The 17,706-nt window shown below is 30.9% G+C and overlaps 1 protein-coding gene across 2 annotated transcripts; it reads right to left on the bottom strand.

Annotated features, from left to right (window-relative positions):
- Positions 1 to 2,406: 2,406 nt before the first annotated feature.
- On the bottom strand, positions 2,407 to 7,029 carry LOC111021194 (linoleate 13S-lipoxygenase 2-1, chloroplastic). 2 transcript variants are annotated; one of them, XR_015789429.1, is made up of 10 exons: positions 6,724 to 7,029; positions 6,022 to 6,302; positions 5,679 to 5,916; positions 5,204 to 5,524; positions 5,041 to 5,126; positions 4,844 to 4,954; positions 4,449 to 4,753; positions 4,095 to 4,361; positions 3,105 to 3,981; positions 2,407 to 3,014 (listed from the first exon to the last, which is right to left on the bottom strand). XR_015789429.1 is itself a non-coding variant. In XM_022298059.2 (9 exons), the coding sequence occupies exons 1-9, from the start codon at positions 6,926 to 6,928 to the stop codon at positions 3,219 to 3,221; spliced, it is 2,577 nt and encodes an 858-aa protein (XP_022153751.1). In that variant the 5' UTR covers positions 6,929 to 7,029; the 3' UTR covers positions 2,407 to 3,218. The 2 variants fall into 2 exon arrangements, 1 of the variants encoding a protein (XP_022153751.1); XM_022298059.2 differs by having other exon boundaries at positions 2,407 to 3,981.
- Positions 7,030 to 17,706: the final 10,677 nt, after the last annotated feature.

Raw genomic sequence — 17,706 nt, 5'->3', positions numbered from 1 at the left:
TTTAACTAAAAATAATAATTAATACTCTTTTATATTCTTTATTTAATATATGTTCTAATAATGTATTAATAAAATGATAGTTAAATTATGAGTTTGAACTTTTAAGATACATTTATTTTTAAAAATTGACATTGTTGACCTCTACAATTTCTGGGATGGGATTTTTAACTCCTTTTAAATTTTCAAGTTTTTGTGATCTTTTTGCAGATAAAATGTGGAATTAAAATGACCTTTTAATCCTTCTATTTTCACCTTTGTCATAGAATGATAAATCAAAAATTCAAATCTTTCCTCCAATAGTTGATTTTTTTCCATGACAATCTAGAGACCAACTGGAAGAACAAGTAGAAGATATCTTTTCCAATAGAGCGTGGTCCAAAGTGAGACGACTCAGCGACACAGCCATACGAGTGGCCACGCCACTATCTTCAGTTTTTTCCATTCACTGGGTACGATGCCATAAATCAACAACGAACTCAATTTGGATTTTTTCCATTCTCTGATTAAATAAAAAAAATTAAAATTAAGTCAAACTCGAAATTTCAAAAATAAAAATCAAGATTAAATCGAGCTCGAGATTTCGAAAACAAAAATCAAAGAAGGATGAAGAAAATATGTGACCTACGAAAAAGGGTCGAATAACATAGGGTTTCGAACACAAGACTTCCGACTCTAGTACAATTTTACAGATGAGTTAACCACCACTCAACCCAAAATCTTAAATTAATGAGTTGCGTAAATTTAATTCATATAATAATATCTAACATTCAAACTAAACATATTAAAAATAATATTAGTAATAAGATTTTTTCCACCTTAGGCAACTAACAAAATTTTTATTTGCGTTTGATAACACATTTTAAAAAAGTTTTTGTTTGTAGCAAGATTTTATCCATGCATATGTTTTTCAAATTTAGAACAAATTGATCCTATAATCTAAAAAATTGATGTTGTGGTGCCATATATACAAATTATTGGTAAAAATATGATAATTTTTTCGAAAATTGTAGTGGGTAGCAAATTTTTTTATGTATTTCAAAATATGTCACCTATTTTTTAAAATTTTCAAATATAACAAAACTTTTTACTTATATTAGTAGTATATCAGATATTCATATCAGTATTATATCAGACACTTATATCAATAATATATTTGATGTATATCACATATTACACAGACACTCATAACATAGTATATCAAACATTTATATATATCAGATGTATATTATACATATATCGGTAGTCAGATATATTACAAATGTAAATCATTTGTGTAAAGGTGTCATTTTAAAATTGGATGGTCCAAACCTCGTTATCTATTACACATCGAGCATCTGAGATAAAATCTCTTCAGTCATGGATCGAAGAAGCCATGAAGTAATCAATTTATCTGGCCTGGTCCAATTAAAGAATTCTTGATTCAGAGTTTCTCATGGAAGAAATTTTGGTGCAATTCTTTTTATTTTGAAGCGATGAATCTTTCTAAACTGTGACCTTGCCGGATTGTGATTACTTGTAATCGTCGTAACAAAAACATTTCATCGCTCAATTTGACCGTCGAGATTTTGTTTCTCGGATTGATCGGCAGTGAATTCTGATTCGTTGAAACTAAATCAGAATTCCTTTATGAAGGTACAGTAGTCATGATCTTGAGCTTTGAGCGGTTTGACCTAGGCCCAGATACCATTTCAAGTTTCTAAAACAATAGATTTTTAACCCAAAAATGAGGGAAGAGAGATAACGATCACGAATAGCTGGAGATCTTTCTCATTAATCAATTGTGATCAAAAGACAGAGGTATTTATACCTATCTGTCAAATACAAAATAATTAATACCAAATGATACGTAGTAAATTTACGGAAAAAATTATATTAATTATCTTTTAGGAAATGTTAATGATTAAACTTGAAGGGATGATAACCAATAAGTCTATACCTAATATTAATCAATTTTGTAGATAACTTTGGCTTCATTTGGTTAGTAATCATAAATTTGAAAATAAATTATTCAACATGAAAAGCATAATTGCATTTTCAACCTGTTAGTAATAAATTTTGCAATGCAAACTAGTGGTAGGTAATAATTAGTTCAATTTATTTTGAAAAGAAAAATGAGTTCAATTTAAAATAATATTAATTAATTAATTAATATATATTTTATAAATTTTGTAAAATTATTATTTAATAATTTATAACATTTTACATTTTTTTAATTTTAATAAAATTGAAATGAGTATATAATAATGAAATAATATATTTATCCAAGTCTTTATCATTTTAAGGTTTAAAATTAAAAATTTGAGAACACGTTTTCATAATTTCCATCCTTTATCTCACAGAATTCGAAAACAATTTTAAAAAATAAATTAATAGTATATATATATCCACTGAATTCATTTACCATTTGATTCACATAATATTATATGCCCTTAATTACCGAAGCAATTCACAATTTATATCTCAGTCCTTGCAACTATGACTATTTTCACGAATCTCTTTAGTTAACGCTATAGTCATGTTTGATCCAAAATTTGGTCAAGTTTAAAATCTCCAAAGATCGAAGAACCTTAGTCGATTTCTAAGCTACTCCCTAAAAAACTACAAAACAAGGTTAGCACTCCGACAAGCAAGTTAGCCTCAATCCAATCTAAGCTCAAAGTGTAAATGGCTTCATGTACTTTGCTTATGGGGCAGACATCCCTATTTATAGGAATAATGTTCGATAAGACTTCCTACAGCGATATAACGATCATCCGATCGCTCGTGAAACGCGACACATTGTCAGAAATGGTGCGCTATTTATGCACCTGCAGATATCTTCAGTCGCTTGGCTCAGACCCTCATTGAGTTAGCCGAAAATAATAACAAGTAGGTCGGCCCGGCCGGATGCTATATATCCAACTAACCAGACTTGAACGACACCAATTGTCGTTGTTTAAGTAGATTTTCTGTCTGACACGTGGCAGGTGATAAACGGCCTCCAACAGGTGGTAATCCATGTTATGGTAAGTTGGCTGAATACAAATTAGTTTTTGAGTTGTGTTAAATATAAGCAGTTTAATTGTGCTTGACTGTAAACAGATTAATAAATTCCAACGATATACCTAGGAAATAGGAATAGGATCATTATTTATTTCATAGTGTATATATATATATCACCACTTAATGTGTAATACATATATATGATCTTGATGCTCGGCTTCAATGGGTCTCAACTCTCAAATAGAAACACTGTATGGAACTCCCTTTCCAGTGACCCCACATCCTGAAAATGGCTTCAAAAGCTCATAGGGAGTGACTCCCGCTCCAGTCCTATTCTTCAAGTTGTGATCAGCATTCCTATCATCAATTATCAACTCCAAATCCTTCATCTTCCTACTGAACCTTTCAAATGCTTCCTTTATTACATGATCATCGCCCCACGATGGCTCCATGTTTTTGCCAAGATACTCCTCATCTGGAGAGTGAGCCGACAACAGATTCGTCACCGCCATCACCTTGGTGGCTTGATATTGCGTGGGGAGGGCATTGAGAAGCATCTCGTCTGGCTTCTCATAGAAACTTTTCCAAAGTGCAGAGTCGATATTATCTTCGGTGGGCATGTTGGTTCTTACTATGCTGGGCTTGTTGGGAAAATAGCCTGCATAAGCATATTGCCCAAAGTTGACGGCTGCATGGTAAGCAGATGCAACCCACGCCATGTTTGTGACTATATCTATAAGATCTTGGGGAGTGTTGAGGAGTGGCCACCATGGCTCCTCTTGTTTGTCCCCGTGGCCCACATTTCTAATCTCACTCCACCATGCTTGGAGTTCTTTGTCAGATATTACCCTATATTGGTCTGGATAGTAATGGTTCACGTACTCTGTCACCCATTGTTTCAGAGCATCCCACAAAATCAGACCGTCATTAGCATAAGGATAGTCTTTGATGTGCAATTTCAAACCGTGTCGAGCTGTTGGGTCCTCCTCCGCAAGTCCTCTACCATTATATGCCCAACACCAAGTAATTAATTAGGAGGAAAAATGGAAAAAAAAAAAGTAAAGTGATCAAGTTTTAGTACATATTTCAATTATAATTAATCAACATTTCACCTATGAATTAGGTCGGCTGGCAGGGCCTGTAAGTCAAACTGCCATTGAAGATCATAGGCCGCAGAACTCAACTCCATGGAATATTTTAGCGGTGAGAATGTGGTCTCGATTATCCCACCAGCATTCGCAATAAGTTGACGACCTTCTGCGTTGATCTCAAGAGTGTACCTAAAATGAGGATGTAGAAGTCTATAGATAGGATGCATTGCACTCAATTGTCGGTTTGTGGCTATGGCATAAGGCTCCACGGCGCAGTGAGTTTTTAACCTGCATGAAACAAAACCAAATTATTAATTAAAGATTTTCTACAAAAGTAAAGCGTTTAGTTTAGTGGGATAATAAATATATATTTACCAATGGCTGACGAGTTGATGATAACCAGCATCGTGGGCAAGAACATGTGCTTTGGCAAATCTCCAAAGCCATAGACTAGTGGCGTTCTCGCTGGGTCCATAAACTCTCTTCCACTGCGATGATTTCTCGTCCATGGGTGGGCGAGTAAGCTCTATAGCTAGCGGTCTAAGTGTCTCGTCTTCATTTAAAAAAAACAATGTCCTCGATCCATACAATGTTGCTCCTTTAAGGGCTCTCACCTTTTGCACATATGGCAGCAACAAGTCATGGTAATCCAATACAAAAAGCTTTTTCTTCTGAATGGCCTGCATCCAAAAAAGAAAGGATAATATGTTATAATATATGTGTATGTGTAATTTGTATGTGTGGTGGCATGATTAAGTACTATTTAATACCTCTCCAACGGTTATGGAGCCCCCAATTTGTTGATTAATCATATGGGTATTGAATGCTGATTCAGGACAACCATAGATTTCCGGGTCGAGTTGGCTCCTAATTGGCCATTCCTACAAAATGTTACTTATTATTATATTATTTGGGTATTCTATTGATGAAGATGAATTAAATAATAATTAATTAAGTATTTTCATACCTTGACCAACTGTATGACGCTTGGGTTAGAACCAGCGAGAGTTTGCCTCGCGAATTCTTTATCTCTTAACCAAAAGAACTTGTCTCCTGTTTAATTAATTAACTAATGTAAGAATAATGGGAGAGTAAGATGAGTAGAGAGAAAGAGAGAGGGGGGAGCTCACTTTTCATGGGTTCAGGAATTTGAAAGTGTAACAAATATTCTTGGTTTTCATGGAGGAATTCGATTAACAAAGGCACAAGGTCATTCAGACCGGGTATGGGGGTATATTGAAGGGGTATTTTTAGTTTTAAGCCTTGAAGGTTGAAAAGTTCATCGATTGCCGTGAAGTTGGGGAATCCAGAGTTTTGATCAAAGTGTTCAACGAAATCCCGTAAAAAGATATGTAATGCAGACAACGCCGTGGTTCCGAACTTTAATTCAGAGAATGCCTCATCTCGTGGGACATATATTACCCTTTCTGCCCGTTGCTCCGATTCTTGGTCTACACAAATATTACATTAATCAGTTAGTAATTAAGAAAAATACTTGCCTCCTTCGTAGTAAAAAACAATCTTGTCAAATTTAGTAAGTTGTCAAATTTGGTCCTCACCGTTGGGAACTAAAAATCTAACTTCCAAGAGTAGTTGTAGTTGTACCTGTTTTAGTACGTGGACGACCGGTTCTGCAACGTCTCGGATAAGGATGTTGAGGGCCACCAAGAATTGGTCTTTTGAGATCTTCACTTGTGTCGGGATCTCCGAGGTCATTGTAAACATCATAGTCATAGATTCTATCGTAACTTTTACGCTCTCCAGTACCATTGCCTCGAAGATTGGCGAGCTCCCTTTCCCTCAACATCTCGAGCCCATCCGGGGTCTGGGATGGCAAATATGACTGTACGCCAGCTACAAATTTGTTAGGGAGGGGGCAAAATTTGACTGGCTAAGCTAATTATACGCTTTGGTTTATGGGTAGTGTGAGTGTGAGCAGTGAGCTGACCTTGTTGGTGAAGAAGACCCTGTTTTGGTCAGGAATTAGAGTCTTGGGTTGGACCCATGAGTTGCAGGAGATGGTGATGGTGAAGGGATCACCTGAAGGCTGCAGCCCACTGAGCTCAACCTGCTTCACGTACATCTCCTCTTCATTGTGGTTCTCCACAATCACGGCCCCAATCTCACCGAAATCTGAGGGAATTTTGAAGCCTGCCTCGTGAATTTCCTCCAACGGGCACTCACTGCTGTGTTTTGCCTCAACTGTGATCAACTTCTCCGACCTACTACCTAAAATTTGTACCCCCAACAAACCACAAAATTTTAGTTTTTATACATTTTTATATTCCAAAACAGATGTTATACACGTTTTTTTTTTCGAATGAATGATTTTTTGGTTGTCAAATTTCAAAATAAAAAACTGTCTTCCTCCACCCCACATTACACTATTGACTATTTTTTAAGAAAATATCTAAACTGGAAAAAAATAAAATCGAATTTGAGTTAACAAAATAGCAACATTTTGTTAACTCAAATTCTATGTTATTTTTGGACTCTTGTAATAGATTAATTAGTCATGAAAACTTGTTTTAGGTCAATAACAAAACTAAAGTTGAACTAAATTAAAACGTCTCCAAGTTATTTAACTCAAACGATTAAGAACAAAACTATTTTATATGATTGAGTGTAAATGAAAAGGTGAGAAACTTACGGGGGTCGAGGTGGGTGCTAACGAACTGGAGTTTGAGAAACTTTCGAGGAAAGATAATGGGTATGGGTAAAATCGGATGGGTTTCTCCGATATTCAGTAACTTTTTGACAATGATGACTTTGGTTTGAACGCTAGTGGTGGGTTCAGCGGAAGTGACTAATTCTTCTGAGGTTGCTTTTATTTCGCCGGAACCGAATCTGACCATGTTGGAGGCAATGAAAGAAAGCAGGAGAATGATTTAAAATGGGGAGACAAGGACGCGGAGAAACTCCTAATATTGTGCTTGGACACTTTTATTAATTTAAGTTTTGATTTTTCTTGTAATGATTACGAGAGATAACACATCTATTTATAGATGTTTGAGAGAAGTTATAGAGAATTCTAGAGAGTTAAGGAGATTTCTAGATACATATTAATCTATTCTTATCGAAAGAAATTCTCTAAAATTTCTTGGAACTTAGCAAAAAAGCTAGATGATTATAGGGTATTTTATTTACATATTTATTTACAAACTTCAACATAAATCTATAGAAAGCTATTTTGTGTAGATAATTTAGAAGCTTCTAACATGTTTGAAAATTACAAATTACTATTTTTCAGCGTCCCCTCTTAATTTGTAATTTTCAAAAACTTCTTGAACTTCTCAAACTTCTCAATCATAAAAGCTGGTGAACATATCTGCTGATTGATCATTGGTGTTGATGAACTCCAAAAATATTTATTCTTTGTTTACCAAATCTTTGATATAGTGATAACGTAGCTCAATATGCTTGGACCGAGCATGAAAGACATGATTTTTTTGTCATTGCAATTGCTGACATATTATTGCATAAGATTTTTGTCGCATCACCTGCTCCATTTGAATATCTTTGAGGATTGTCCTAAGCCAAACAGCTTCACAAGCGGCTTCAGTTGCGACTGTATATTCTGCTTCAGCGAAAGACAAAGCTACAGTTTGTTGCTTTTTCAAACTCCAAGATATTACATTAGATCCTAAACAAAACACATATTCCTGAAGTACTCTTTCGATCATCAAGAGAACTTGCCCAATCACTGTCAGTGTAGCCAATGAGCTTGCAATCTTTCTCGCTTACATACTTGAGCTCATGACTTTTAGTACCCTGTAAAAATCTCAAAACTCTTTTTGCAGCAGCATAACGATATTTGCTTCGATCATTCAAGTACCTTGAATAATGTTGACAGAATGCATAATATATGGTCTGGTATTAGTAAGATAGATTAATGAACCAACTAGACTTCAAAAAGTCCATGGATATGCTTTTTACCAGATTTATCTTCACAACATAACTTCTTATTGGGTGCCATGAGAGTCGCAGTACGATTGCAATTGCTCATATGAAATTTCTTGAGTAAATCATCAATATATTTTTCTTGAGAAAGAAAAATCTCACCTTGATATGTTTGCTTTACTTGAATTCCAAGAAAATGTTTCATGAGACCCAAATCAGTCATTTCAAAATTCTTTATCATACTTTGTTTTAATTCTTCGAGCATTTCTGAGTTAGTCCCAAAATAGATTAGATCATCGACATATAAGCAAACAACAAGGAAATTCGTAGCTTCCTTCTTCACATAGAGAGATGGTTCATGGGGCTTTTCGGAAATCTCTTATGCAGAAATATCCATTGATTTTACTGTTCCATGCATGAGGCGCTTGCTTTAATCTGTACAAAGCCTTATGGAGTCGATAAACTTTTTCCTCCTTTCCATGAAAACAATATATCATTGACGCTGCTCTACGTATACTTCTTCTTCCAGCTCGTCATTTAACAAAGTAGATTTGACATCCAGTTGAAACACATTCAATTGTAACCGGGCTGCTAAAGCAAGAACAGTTCTTATTGTCTCCATGCGAGCTATTGGTGCAAAAGTCTCGTTAAAGTCGACACCAGGCTGTTGGGAATAGTCTTTTGCCACTAGACGAGCTTTGTGCTTCTGAATAGAACCATCTTCTTTAAATTTGGTCTTAAAGACCCATCTTAAGGCAATCGCTTCTTTTCCTGGTGGAAAGTCTTGAAGCTCCCCTGTCTTATTTCTTTCGATGCTAGCCATTTCTTCATCCATAGCTTTGATCCAAACTTCTTCTTTTGCTGCCTCATCAAAATTTTGTGGCTCACAAGCAAACATTGCAAAATGTTCACTTGAAGCATAAATATCTTGCAAAGAACGCATTCTTCTTGGGGGAGATTTCGAGCTTTCTTGATTTGAAGTAGCTTCAACTGGCGATCTCGTAAGAATTGAAGGAAATCTTCTTGGTAAGCTCAAATTCTGAGAGTCTTGTTGGCTATCAAGCTCTTGAATATCTTTGTATCGTTGGGAAGGTTGAGAACCATTATTCTCAAAATACCATGTGGCCATTTCATCAAATATTATATCTCTTGATTTCAACAATTTCTTCGTCTCTAGATCTAGCAATCGATATCCCTTTGATTCATCACTGTGGCCGATGAATAAGTATTTAGCTCATTTTTTATCGAACTTTTCTCTTTCTCGGGAAGGAACTGGAGAATAAGTTGGGCAGCAAAAAACTTTGAAGTGATGAACAACAGGTTTCCTCTTATTCCATGCTTCGAAAGGAGTCTTCTAGTACTTTCAACATGTTTTTTTTAACGGTATTTCCCTATTAATATATGCTAGAGTAATTTATTAGTAAAATAACTTTTTGCAATATTATTAATTATATTTAAAGCAATTTTTCTCAAAAAGAAAATATTATATTTAACGCAATCCATGAGTTATATATATGTTTGTATATCATTGAAAATATGTAGACTTCAATTTTAACTACCTGTAATTTGTATATGTATATGACCAACTTGATGGCTCTGTCAAAAAAAAAAAAAGTTGATGATATGTGGATATCAGTATCATCATGCAATGTTCTCAATTTTCCAATTCTAATTTTCTCTCCAACTTAGAAGGCATTCGGTTATTATCAGAAAAAATTTAAGCCACCGATATATAAATCACGATTTAACTAAATCCATTCAATTTTGATCAGTTTATCTATCTCCAATTATTCTTGCAAGAAAGAAATAAAAAGTATTTGTTAGAATCCATACCCAACCCATTAACTTAAGCTTTTGGGTTGAGTGATGGTTTATTCATTCTTCTGATGGTATCGGAGTGGGAGGTCCTGTGCTCGAATCCATGCGTTGTTGTTCCTCCTTATTTATTATAATTTCTATTTGTTGGATCTTGAGCTTGTCCTTCATGTATCCAACTTCTTCGTTCGAGAAAAATCAAAATTTACCTCTAGATTAGTGGGGGAGTATATCAATTTTCATCCTAAACTTTCATCAAATTGTTGAACCCTAGATTTCTAGTTGTAGTGTAACTCGAGTCTTGCACAAAAGTAAGTTCGATCAATTTTTGATCATTGAATAAATGTCTCAAAACTTACAAATTTCACCAAATAATCTATATCTATTGTCATATTTCTTTCAAGTGTGTCGTTATATACTAAGTTAATGATTTGTATAATTCGTTGACCATATATGATATTTTTTTTCTTGTTTAAATGATTCTTGGTAAGAAATCTTATCAAAATATAAAAATTGCAACATTTATTCAAATTTAAAATAAGATTGCAACATTTTTGTTTAAGTCTAAAGGGTTCTATTGATATATACATTTTGCTAAGTTTATAGGTAAAAGTTGATATTTTTTTAATTTATAAATACCACTAAACTTGGGGTGAGGAATCAAACCTTAAATTTAAGGAATATAATTGCTACTTTATTTACTAAGTTGTGTTTTAAAAAGAAAGAAAATTTGGGCTGATGACTAATTCTTTGTCTTATTTGTAGAGAATAGTACTTTTGGATTTAAATCATGTTGAGTATTCTTAATAGAAAATAAAAAGAAGGATTGATAAAAATAATAATAATAATAATAAAATGAAAACGAAGAAGAAGATTCAACAAAAAGCCGAAGTTTGGTAAAAACAATAAATAAATAAATAAAATGCAGAAGTTCATTCTGCTTGCAGGACTTGTTGTTGGGAATTTTGTCGGTAGATATATAATATGGTATAAGGAAACTTTCACCTAACGACTTATTTTATTTATTTATTTTTTTTTTGACGGAACTTATTTTAATTTGTTAAAGGTCGTTGTACTAAATTTTTTTCCAATGGTAAAAATTATTAATAAGATAATTTAATAGAGGAGAGTACGTGTGATTTGATGAGAGGAGGACGTGTCATTTGATTTATTAGGCATGACTTATGAGGAGAGATGTTTATTAAAAATACTATGAGGAAGTATTTAACTTTTACAAACATGACGCTCTCCATGAGAAGATGACTAATCGTCTGAGGGTAAAATTAATTTTTACTCCTAAAGTTCACTAGGTTATCAAATTTTCAATTTAAACTTTAAATTTCATCCGATTTGAACTCCTATTTAAACAACGTATTACAATTTTACATTTTATTTCAATTATGCTATGCTTGCCTACTAATTTTATAACAAAGTATACACACTAACGATTCTTCAAACGAAATCCTATTATAAAAGTAAAAATTATAGGTCAGAGTTGAGTTATGCAAGCTTAGTCGGAGGTCTTTTCAAAGGATGAGCCGATCTATTTTATCTACAATGGTCAACCTTCCTAAAGGACGAGGCGGCATTCGAGAATTTTTTAGGCATTTACCAGCTCCCACTGAAATTTAGACAACAAGTTGTGATTCCTGACACTGTCATAATAGTATTGGAGACCTTGTCGGAAGCTTATCTCTATAAATAGAGAGTCTCACTTCATATTTCAGATACGCGAAACGATTCTCTCTCGAACAATAGATCAAATAAATATTACTGATTTGAACGTCAAAAGACAGACTTGGAACTGTTACTATCTTTTGCAAGTCTCTCCATTCTTCTGTCTTCTGTCGTCTGAGTTTCGCAGCCTTTGATCATTTTATTGAGAATAATATTGCAATACTATTCGAATTTAAGATCAATATTGCATCATTTTATCAAAGTCTAAAGTCCAATTTGATGAAATTAAAAATTTGTGGTAAAAATTGAGTCAAATTTGAAACATCTATATTATTAAGATTAGGGTAAATTTTGAACATTTTTTCTAATTTATTAATATGTGATTTCTTACTCAAAAGTCGGGATCAAACCTTAAAACTATAGCAAATTTAATTGGTATCTTATAAAATTGTATTCAAATTATTGGTGGGTCTCAAACTCATTGTTATAATGAAAATTTCCGCTCAAGACTAATTCTACTATGACTTCTTGAGATTATTTGCATATTGTTGAATTGAGTGGTTTAATATGTTCAGAAGCGACCTGAGAGACAAATTTTTAAAAACAGCTTCTTAATACTTTATCCCAATGATCTTCTTTTCTATTAATTAATTCTTCAATATTTTTGTCAGCTGTTTTATTTTTTAAAATCTAATTGGTAAAATAATCAAAGCATTCAGGTTAATTATGTGATTTATTGTTAGATTCATGACTTCTTAGCCAACCACCAAATTTTTTTCAATCTTTTAACTAATGTTTCGTCCCTAATTAAATTGCATTAGATTTAGTACCAAATAACCTACCAAAAAACAATAAACTTTATCATAATCTTTTGAGTAATATAGCTAATTTCTATCATTTTTTCATTGTCAGGTAATTTTCTAGTATAATGAATATTATAAAAATGTCTAAAATTTTTATCTTTTGGAAAAATTAAACGACCTTCTCTACTGAAACATTTTTCTACCAATAAATCAATTAATTTAGAATTAACATTTTCTAATCTTCCTGTCTTATATATATTATAATTAGAATGAACCATACCTGATATTCTAAGTTTCTAAGGTTTGATATCGAAATTCATATTTTTTTAGACATATTGATATTCTAAGCAAGCAAATCTAAATAAATATGTTAAGGTATTGAACAATCAACAATATAAATTAAACTTTTTTTAAAGAAAAGTAAAAGAAATTGAACGAAAAAAACATGGAACTTTAAAACCAGTCGATTGATTTGAGTAAATAAGAAATTTGATTTATTCTCTAGCCATTGACAATCACACTTTTAAGTTGTGAGACACACAAAACATCAACATGAAAAGTCTGAGACTTGGGTGAGATGAGAGAGAGGGAGAGAGTTAATGTTAAAATTAGTTTAACCTACCTAAATTCGAGAAGATTTCAAGGATGTTATATTAATGGTTGAAATTTTTTAAGGAAATTTAAAAGAATTGTGAAGAAAAAGTTAACAAATTTGAAAGGGTAAAACGAGAGAAATTTATAAACTTATTAATTTTGATTTTTTTCAAGAAAATTATATATATTATTAATATGTATTTTCAATATTATAAGAAAAAACTAAAATAAATAGATAAGTATAAATATTATATATTATATAAAAAATATGAGGTCATATTAAAATTTGGGATCTTAAGCGATCGTCTCGCTAGCCTATAACTTTAACCGATCCTAGTTGAGGTGAGAAGGAAGACGAGTTTTTTTCCCCTGTCTTTTTGGTTTTTTGGAGTGGTTGGCAGCAAATTTGAAAAATAGTAATTGTAAATTGACATCTCTTCCTCTCTCTACTTTGTTTTGTTTTTAATTAAGTTGGAGTACGTGGCTGCAGCATAATCTATGCTATATATAAATGGGACAATTCTTCTGAGATTCTGTTTACATTATGTTTACCCCTTTTTTATTCTTTTTTAGAAGAATTTCTTTTATGAAGGAAAATCAACACAAACTAGAGTCCTACCAATTTCGTGTAAAATAAATAACAACAACATGATGTTATATGAAAAGTAAATCTTTCCATCCTTTGTAATCTTTAATTTTTCTTTTTTGAAATTTTATAATTTATTTTTCCTTCTATCATCTTCAACGACCTCTTAATTTTTTCATTCTAACAAGTTATAAACTTTTTTTTTTATTTCAAACTAACTTATTATTATTATTTATTTCTGAATCACAAACTAACTTATTATTTGATTTATTTTGAACTATTTTTTTCATTTTAAAATCATAGGTATATGTCTAGATTTTAATAGATATTAATTCTACGACAATGTCATCATGTCAAACATTCTTTTAGAAAATGTTTGTATGATGTGCGTATAATTTATTTTTCCTAAAATTTATAATGATAAAATTTTATACTATCATTATTTTTTTTCTCAATTTATTTAATATATTTCTTTAACTAAATAAAATATTACTAACGATTTTAAAATATAATAAAAAATAATCTTTGAAAATATGTAGTGATAAAAAAAACTAAAAATTTAACAGAACTTTAAAAATTAGGAGTGTAGAGTAATTACTTTCTTTCCTAGAAATATTTTAAGAGAAATATATTTTATAATTTTAAAATATAACTCAATATCTCTTCGATGAAAAATTAAAAAAAAATTAAAAAAATAATAATTATTCCACAAAATATCTCAAATAAATAAAAGAAATTACCTATTTCACTTTTTTTATACTATAATTACCTATTTATCCTTTCATTTAATATTATTCCATGATTTGCAAGATTCACATTTTTTTCTTAAACTTTTAACTCTTTTTTATGTCAATCACATGCAGTATATTACTACTTTTAAATGAAGATTAATTTGAATTTTAGTATTGATTATGAACATGGAAAAAGTTCTTCACATATATATGCACCTAAACTTTAATTATCTATGATTTTTTTTAATCATTTTTTCACTTTCATCATTTTTAAAATTCATGTCAAATATTTAATAGTTTATATTCATTCAAATTTAAAATTTCGCCATAAAAGATTACATTCTAAAATTTTTAACCCAATGTAAGTGAATCTAACTATTTTATTAAACGTCATGAATTGGACATTAATAATTTCCACATAACAGTTCGGCCTGTACACACTACACGTAACTGAAACGACTAGGCCCGTTTAAATGCTTCTGCTACAAACCAACCACCATTAAAATTTACCTTCATTCAACAATGTCCCACCACCATGTCAATTTTCTTCAATAATGTCAAATGAATCGGTGTCAATAACCAATGAGATAAGTTCGTGTTAGTGATAAAATCAGTAATAAAATCAATGAAAACCAAACAATTTGTTTAAAATTAAAGCAAATAAAAATTTATTCAAAATTGTTAGAATATTTATATATGAATTAAATTTATCCTAACCTATCAACTTAAGTTATTGGATTCATTGACGATTTAATTATGTTTAAGATGATATCAGAGTAGGAAATCTTATGTTAGAACTCGTGTATCTCTAATCATTACCCAACTCAATTAAAAAATGAGAGAAAAATAGAGGAGGTAAAATCATCTTTTAACTTCTAAAGATGGTGAGGTTGGTCAATTTTCACCATTTTTTTTTTTCTTTTAAAGAGTAAATTGAACCTTAGATTTAGATAAGTATTGAAATTTTACCTCCGGTTCAAATTCTGGTATGTTCGCCTACTAATTTTAACAAAAGTAACGTCACAAAGTCTCTCATAATTGTCTAATTTTAATGTAAGTCAAGTCATGCACAAAAATAAAGCTCAATCAATGCTTAAAATTAACCATTTGAATAAATCTTTTAAAATTTATAAATTTCACCCCATCAATTTAACTCTACTAAGCCTTCACATATGAGAGTATTTTTTTAACGATTCTTTAAACAAGATCCTATTAAAAAATAAAATTATATTGCAATAATTATTCTAATTTAATATAAAGGTCATTGCAACATTTTTATCTATGGTCCAATTTGATTAAATTGAAATTTTACGGTAAAAACTGAAATGCGTTTCTTACTTTAGGGGCGTAAAAATTGAATTTTTTTCTTTTTAAATTTATTAATATGTGGTATCTTACTCAAAGATCGGGATCGAACCTTCAAGAAATGTAATTGATACCTCATGTTCTAAGATATGGTTTGCTGCTCCCTAGTTAAAAAGGGCAATTTTTGTGTTAAAAGACTAATTCTTGTGTTATTGAGATAATTTTATTTGCATATTGTTAGGTGTGTTAAGTTCATCATGTTATAGATTGTGTTAAGGATCCCATCTTGAAAAGACAAAATACCGTACAAGGATTTACAATATAGGTGTGTTTTTCTCCTCTCAATGTCAATTGATTTTGAAATATAATCCAATTAATATTAATATGGTATCAGAGTCCAACAAGCTCAAACGAGCATTCAGTCCAAAAATGAGATCCATCCAAGATATATGAGTTGAAAGAGCCATGATCTTGAGAGGGCATGTTACGAATTTCATCTTAAAAGATAAGAGACTTCACAAAAGATTTATAACATGAGTGGCTACTCCTCTCAATGTCAATTGATTTTGAAATAGAATCCAATAAATATTAATAGATTGAAGTATTTCCACGTAACAGTTTGGTGTGTACATGTGACAATTGATGGCGTAGGAATAGACTAGACCACTTAAATGGGATTTATACCATAAATTTATTATTTTTAATGCGAACTTCTAATCTTTAATGACTAACAACTATTAAAATTACCTTCGTTCAACAATGTCCACTACGATGTTGGTTGATCTCTTCAATAATGGCGAAGTTTTTCTAATACGATAAATATGGTTGGAGATTCGAACTCATGATAATTTAGTTAGGGACAAGTACCAATTATGGTGAGTTAAGTTCACATTGGTGGCAAAGTTAACATAAATGAAAACTGACCAATTCATTTAAATATCTTACCCTATTTATCAAATCAAAATACATGTCTGTCACAGTGATAAAAACGCCAACAACTAACAACCACATAGCCAATTCTCTAGCCAACTTAATTTACACTCTTTAACTTGTCTACTGTACCCCCACGTGGTTACGTACCTTTTTCATTAATGATGCACTTATTGAACAAAAAGAAAAAGAGAAAAAAAAAAGCAATCAAATACATTTTTTTCCATGCATTTGGAAATATACGTCTATTTGATATTTGAAGTTTAAAAAAATATCAATCAATAACTAATCATAATTTTTATGAAAAAATTTACAATGAATAGGCATTATAAATTGCGTTAGATCTTTTGATGTTTTCGATGTGGAATATTTATATTTAAAATAAAATTGATTCATTAGATTTAATATAAGAGTGATAAATTAATATTTATTTATTATTATTTATTCTTTTGAGTTCAACAATCGCAGAATGTCGAATCTTAAATAGAAATTGTATAATAGGTGTCATTAAATCGCAATATTTATATGTTATTTTATGGATTTACATTAAATGATGTGGAGGCTAAACCACAATAATATATTCTCAGAGCAAATATAAACTATATTTGTTATCAAAATATCATCCTCTATCAAAATATCATCCTCATTTCATCTTGCAATTTTTAAATTAAAAAAGGTTAATATTTGATAAAATCACTGAAGGAATGATTTCTATTTTATTTTTGGGATGAATGATTATTTTTATGGAGAAAGATAGCATCATTTTCATATACCATCAATGATTTCGTGAATATAAAATATTAATGAAATTATAATTAACGAATTCTTAATTATAAGTAATTATGAACGAAAATTCCAACTCTAAGACCTCAGATAATTTTAAAAACTTATTAAAAGTCTAATTATTATTTGAAAAAACTCAACCATTATTATAACAAAACCTTTTCAACTCTTTTTATTTCTCTCAATAAATTATATTATTAATTTTACAAAAACAACTATTAATACTCTAAACATTTTCAGCTCTCTCCCTTGAAAAGTTAATTAAGAAACTCCTTTTCTTTTAATAAGAATATTATGAAACTCTTTCAACTCTCTCTCTCTCAACAGAAATTGATAGTAAAAGATTTTAAATATCGATCTAGATAGAAATGTCCAAATTTCAATTTCATTAAAATATTGACAAAAATATCGACGTCGATGAATATTTATGGAAATATTATTAAAAAAATTTATGACAAATATTTAAATTAACAAATAAACCTTTCATTAATTATAATTAATTAATATTA

This window comes from Momordica charantia (assembly GCF_013281855.1).
Source record: "Momordica charantia cultivar OHB3-1 chromosome 2 unlocalized genomic scaffold, Mcharantia_2.0 BLBB01000002.1, whole genome shotgun sequence".
In the NCBI taxonomy this organism is placed as follows: domain Eukaryota; kingdom Viridiplantae; phylum Streptophyta; class Magnoliopsida; order Cucurbitales; family Cucurbitaceae; genus Momordica; species Momordica charantia.
The sequence above is the reverse complement of the archived record's forward strand: the minus strand, read 5'-3'. Positions and strand labels throughout refer to the sequence as shown.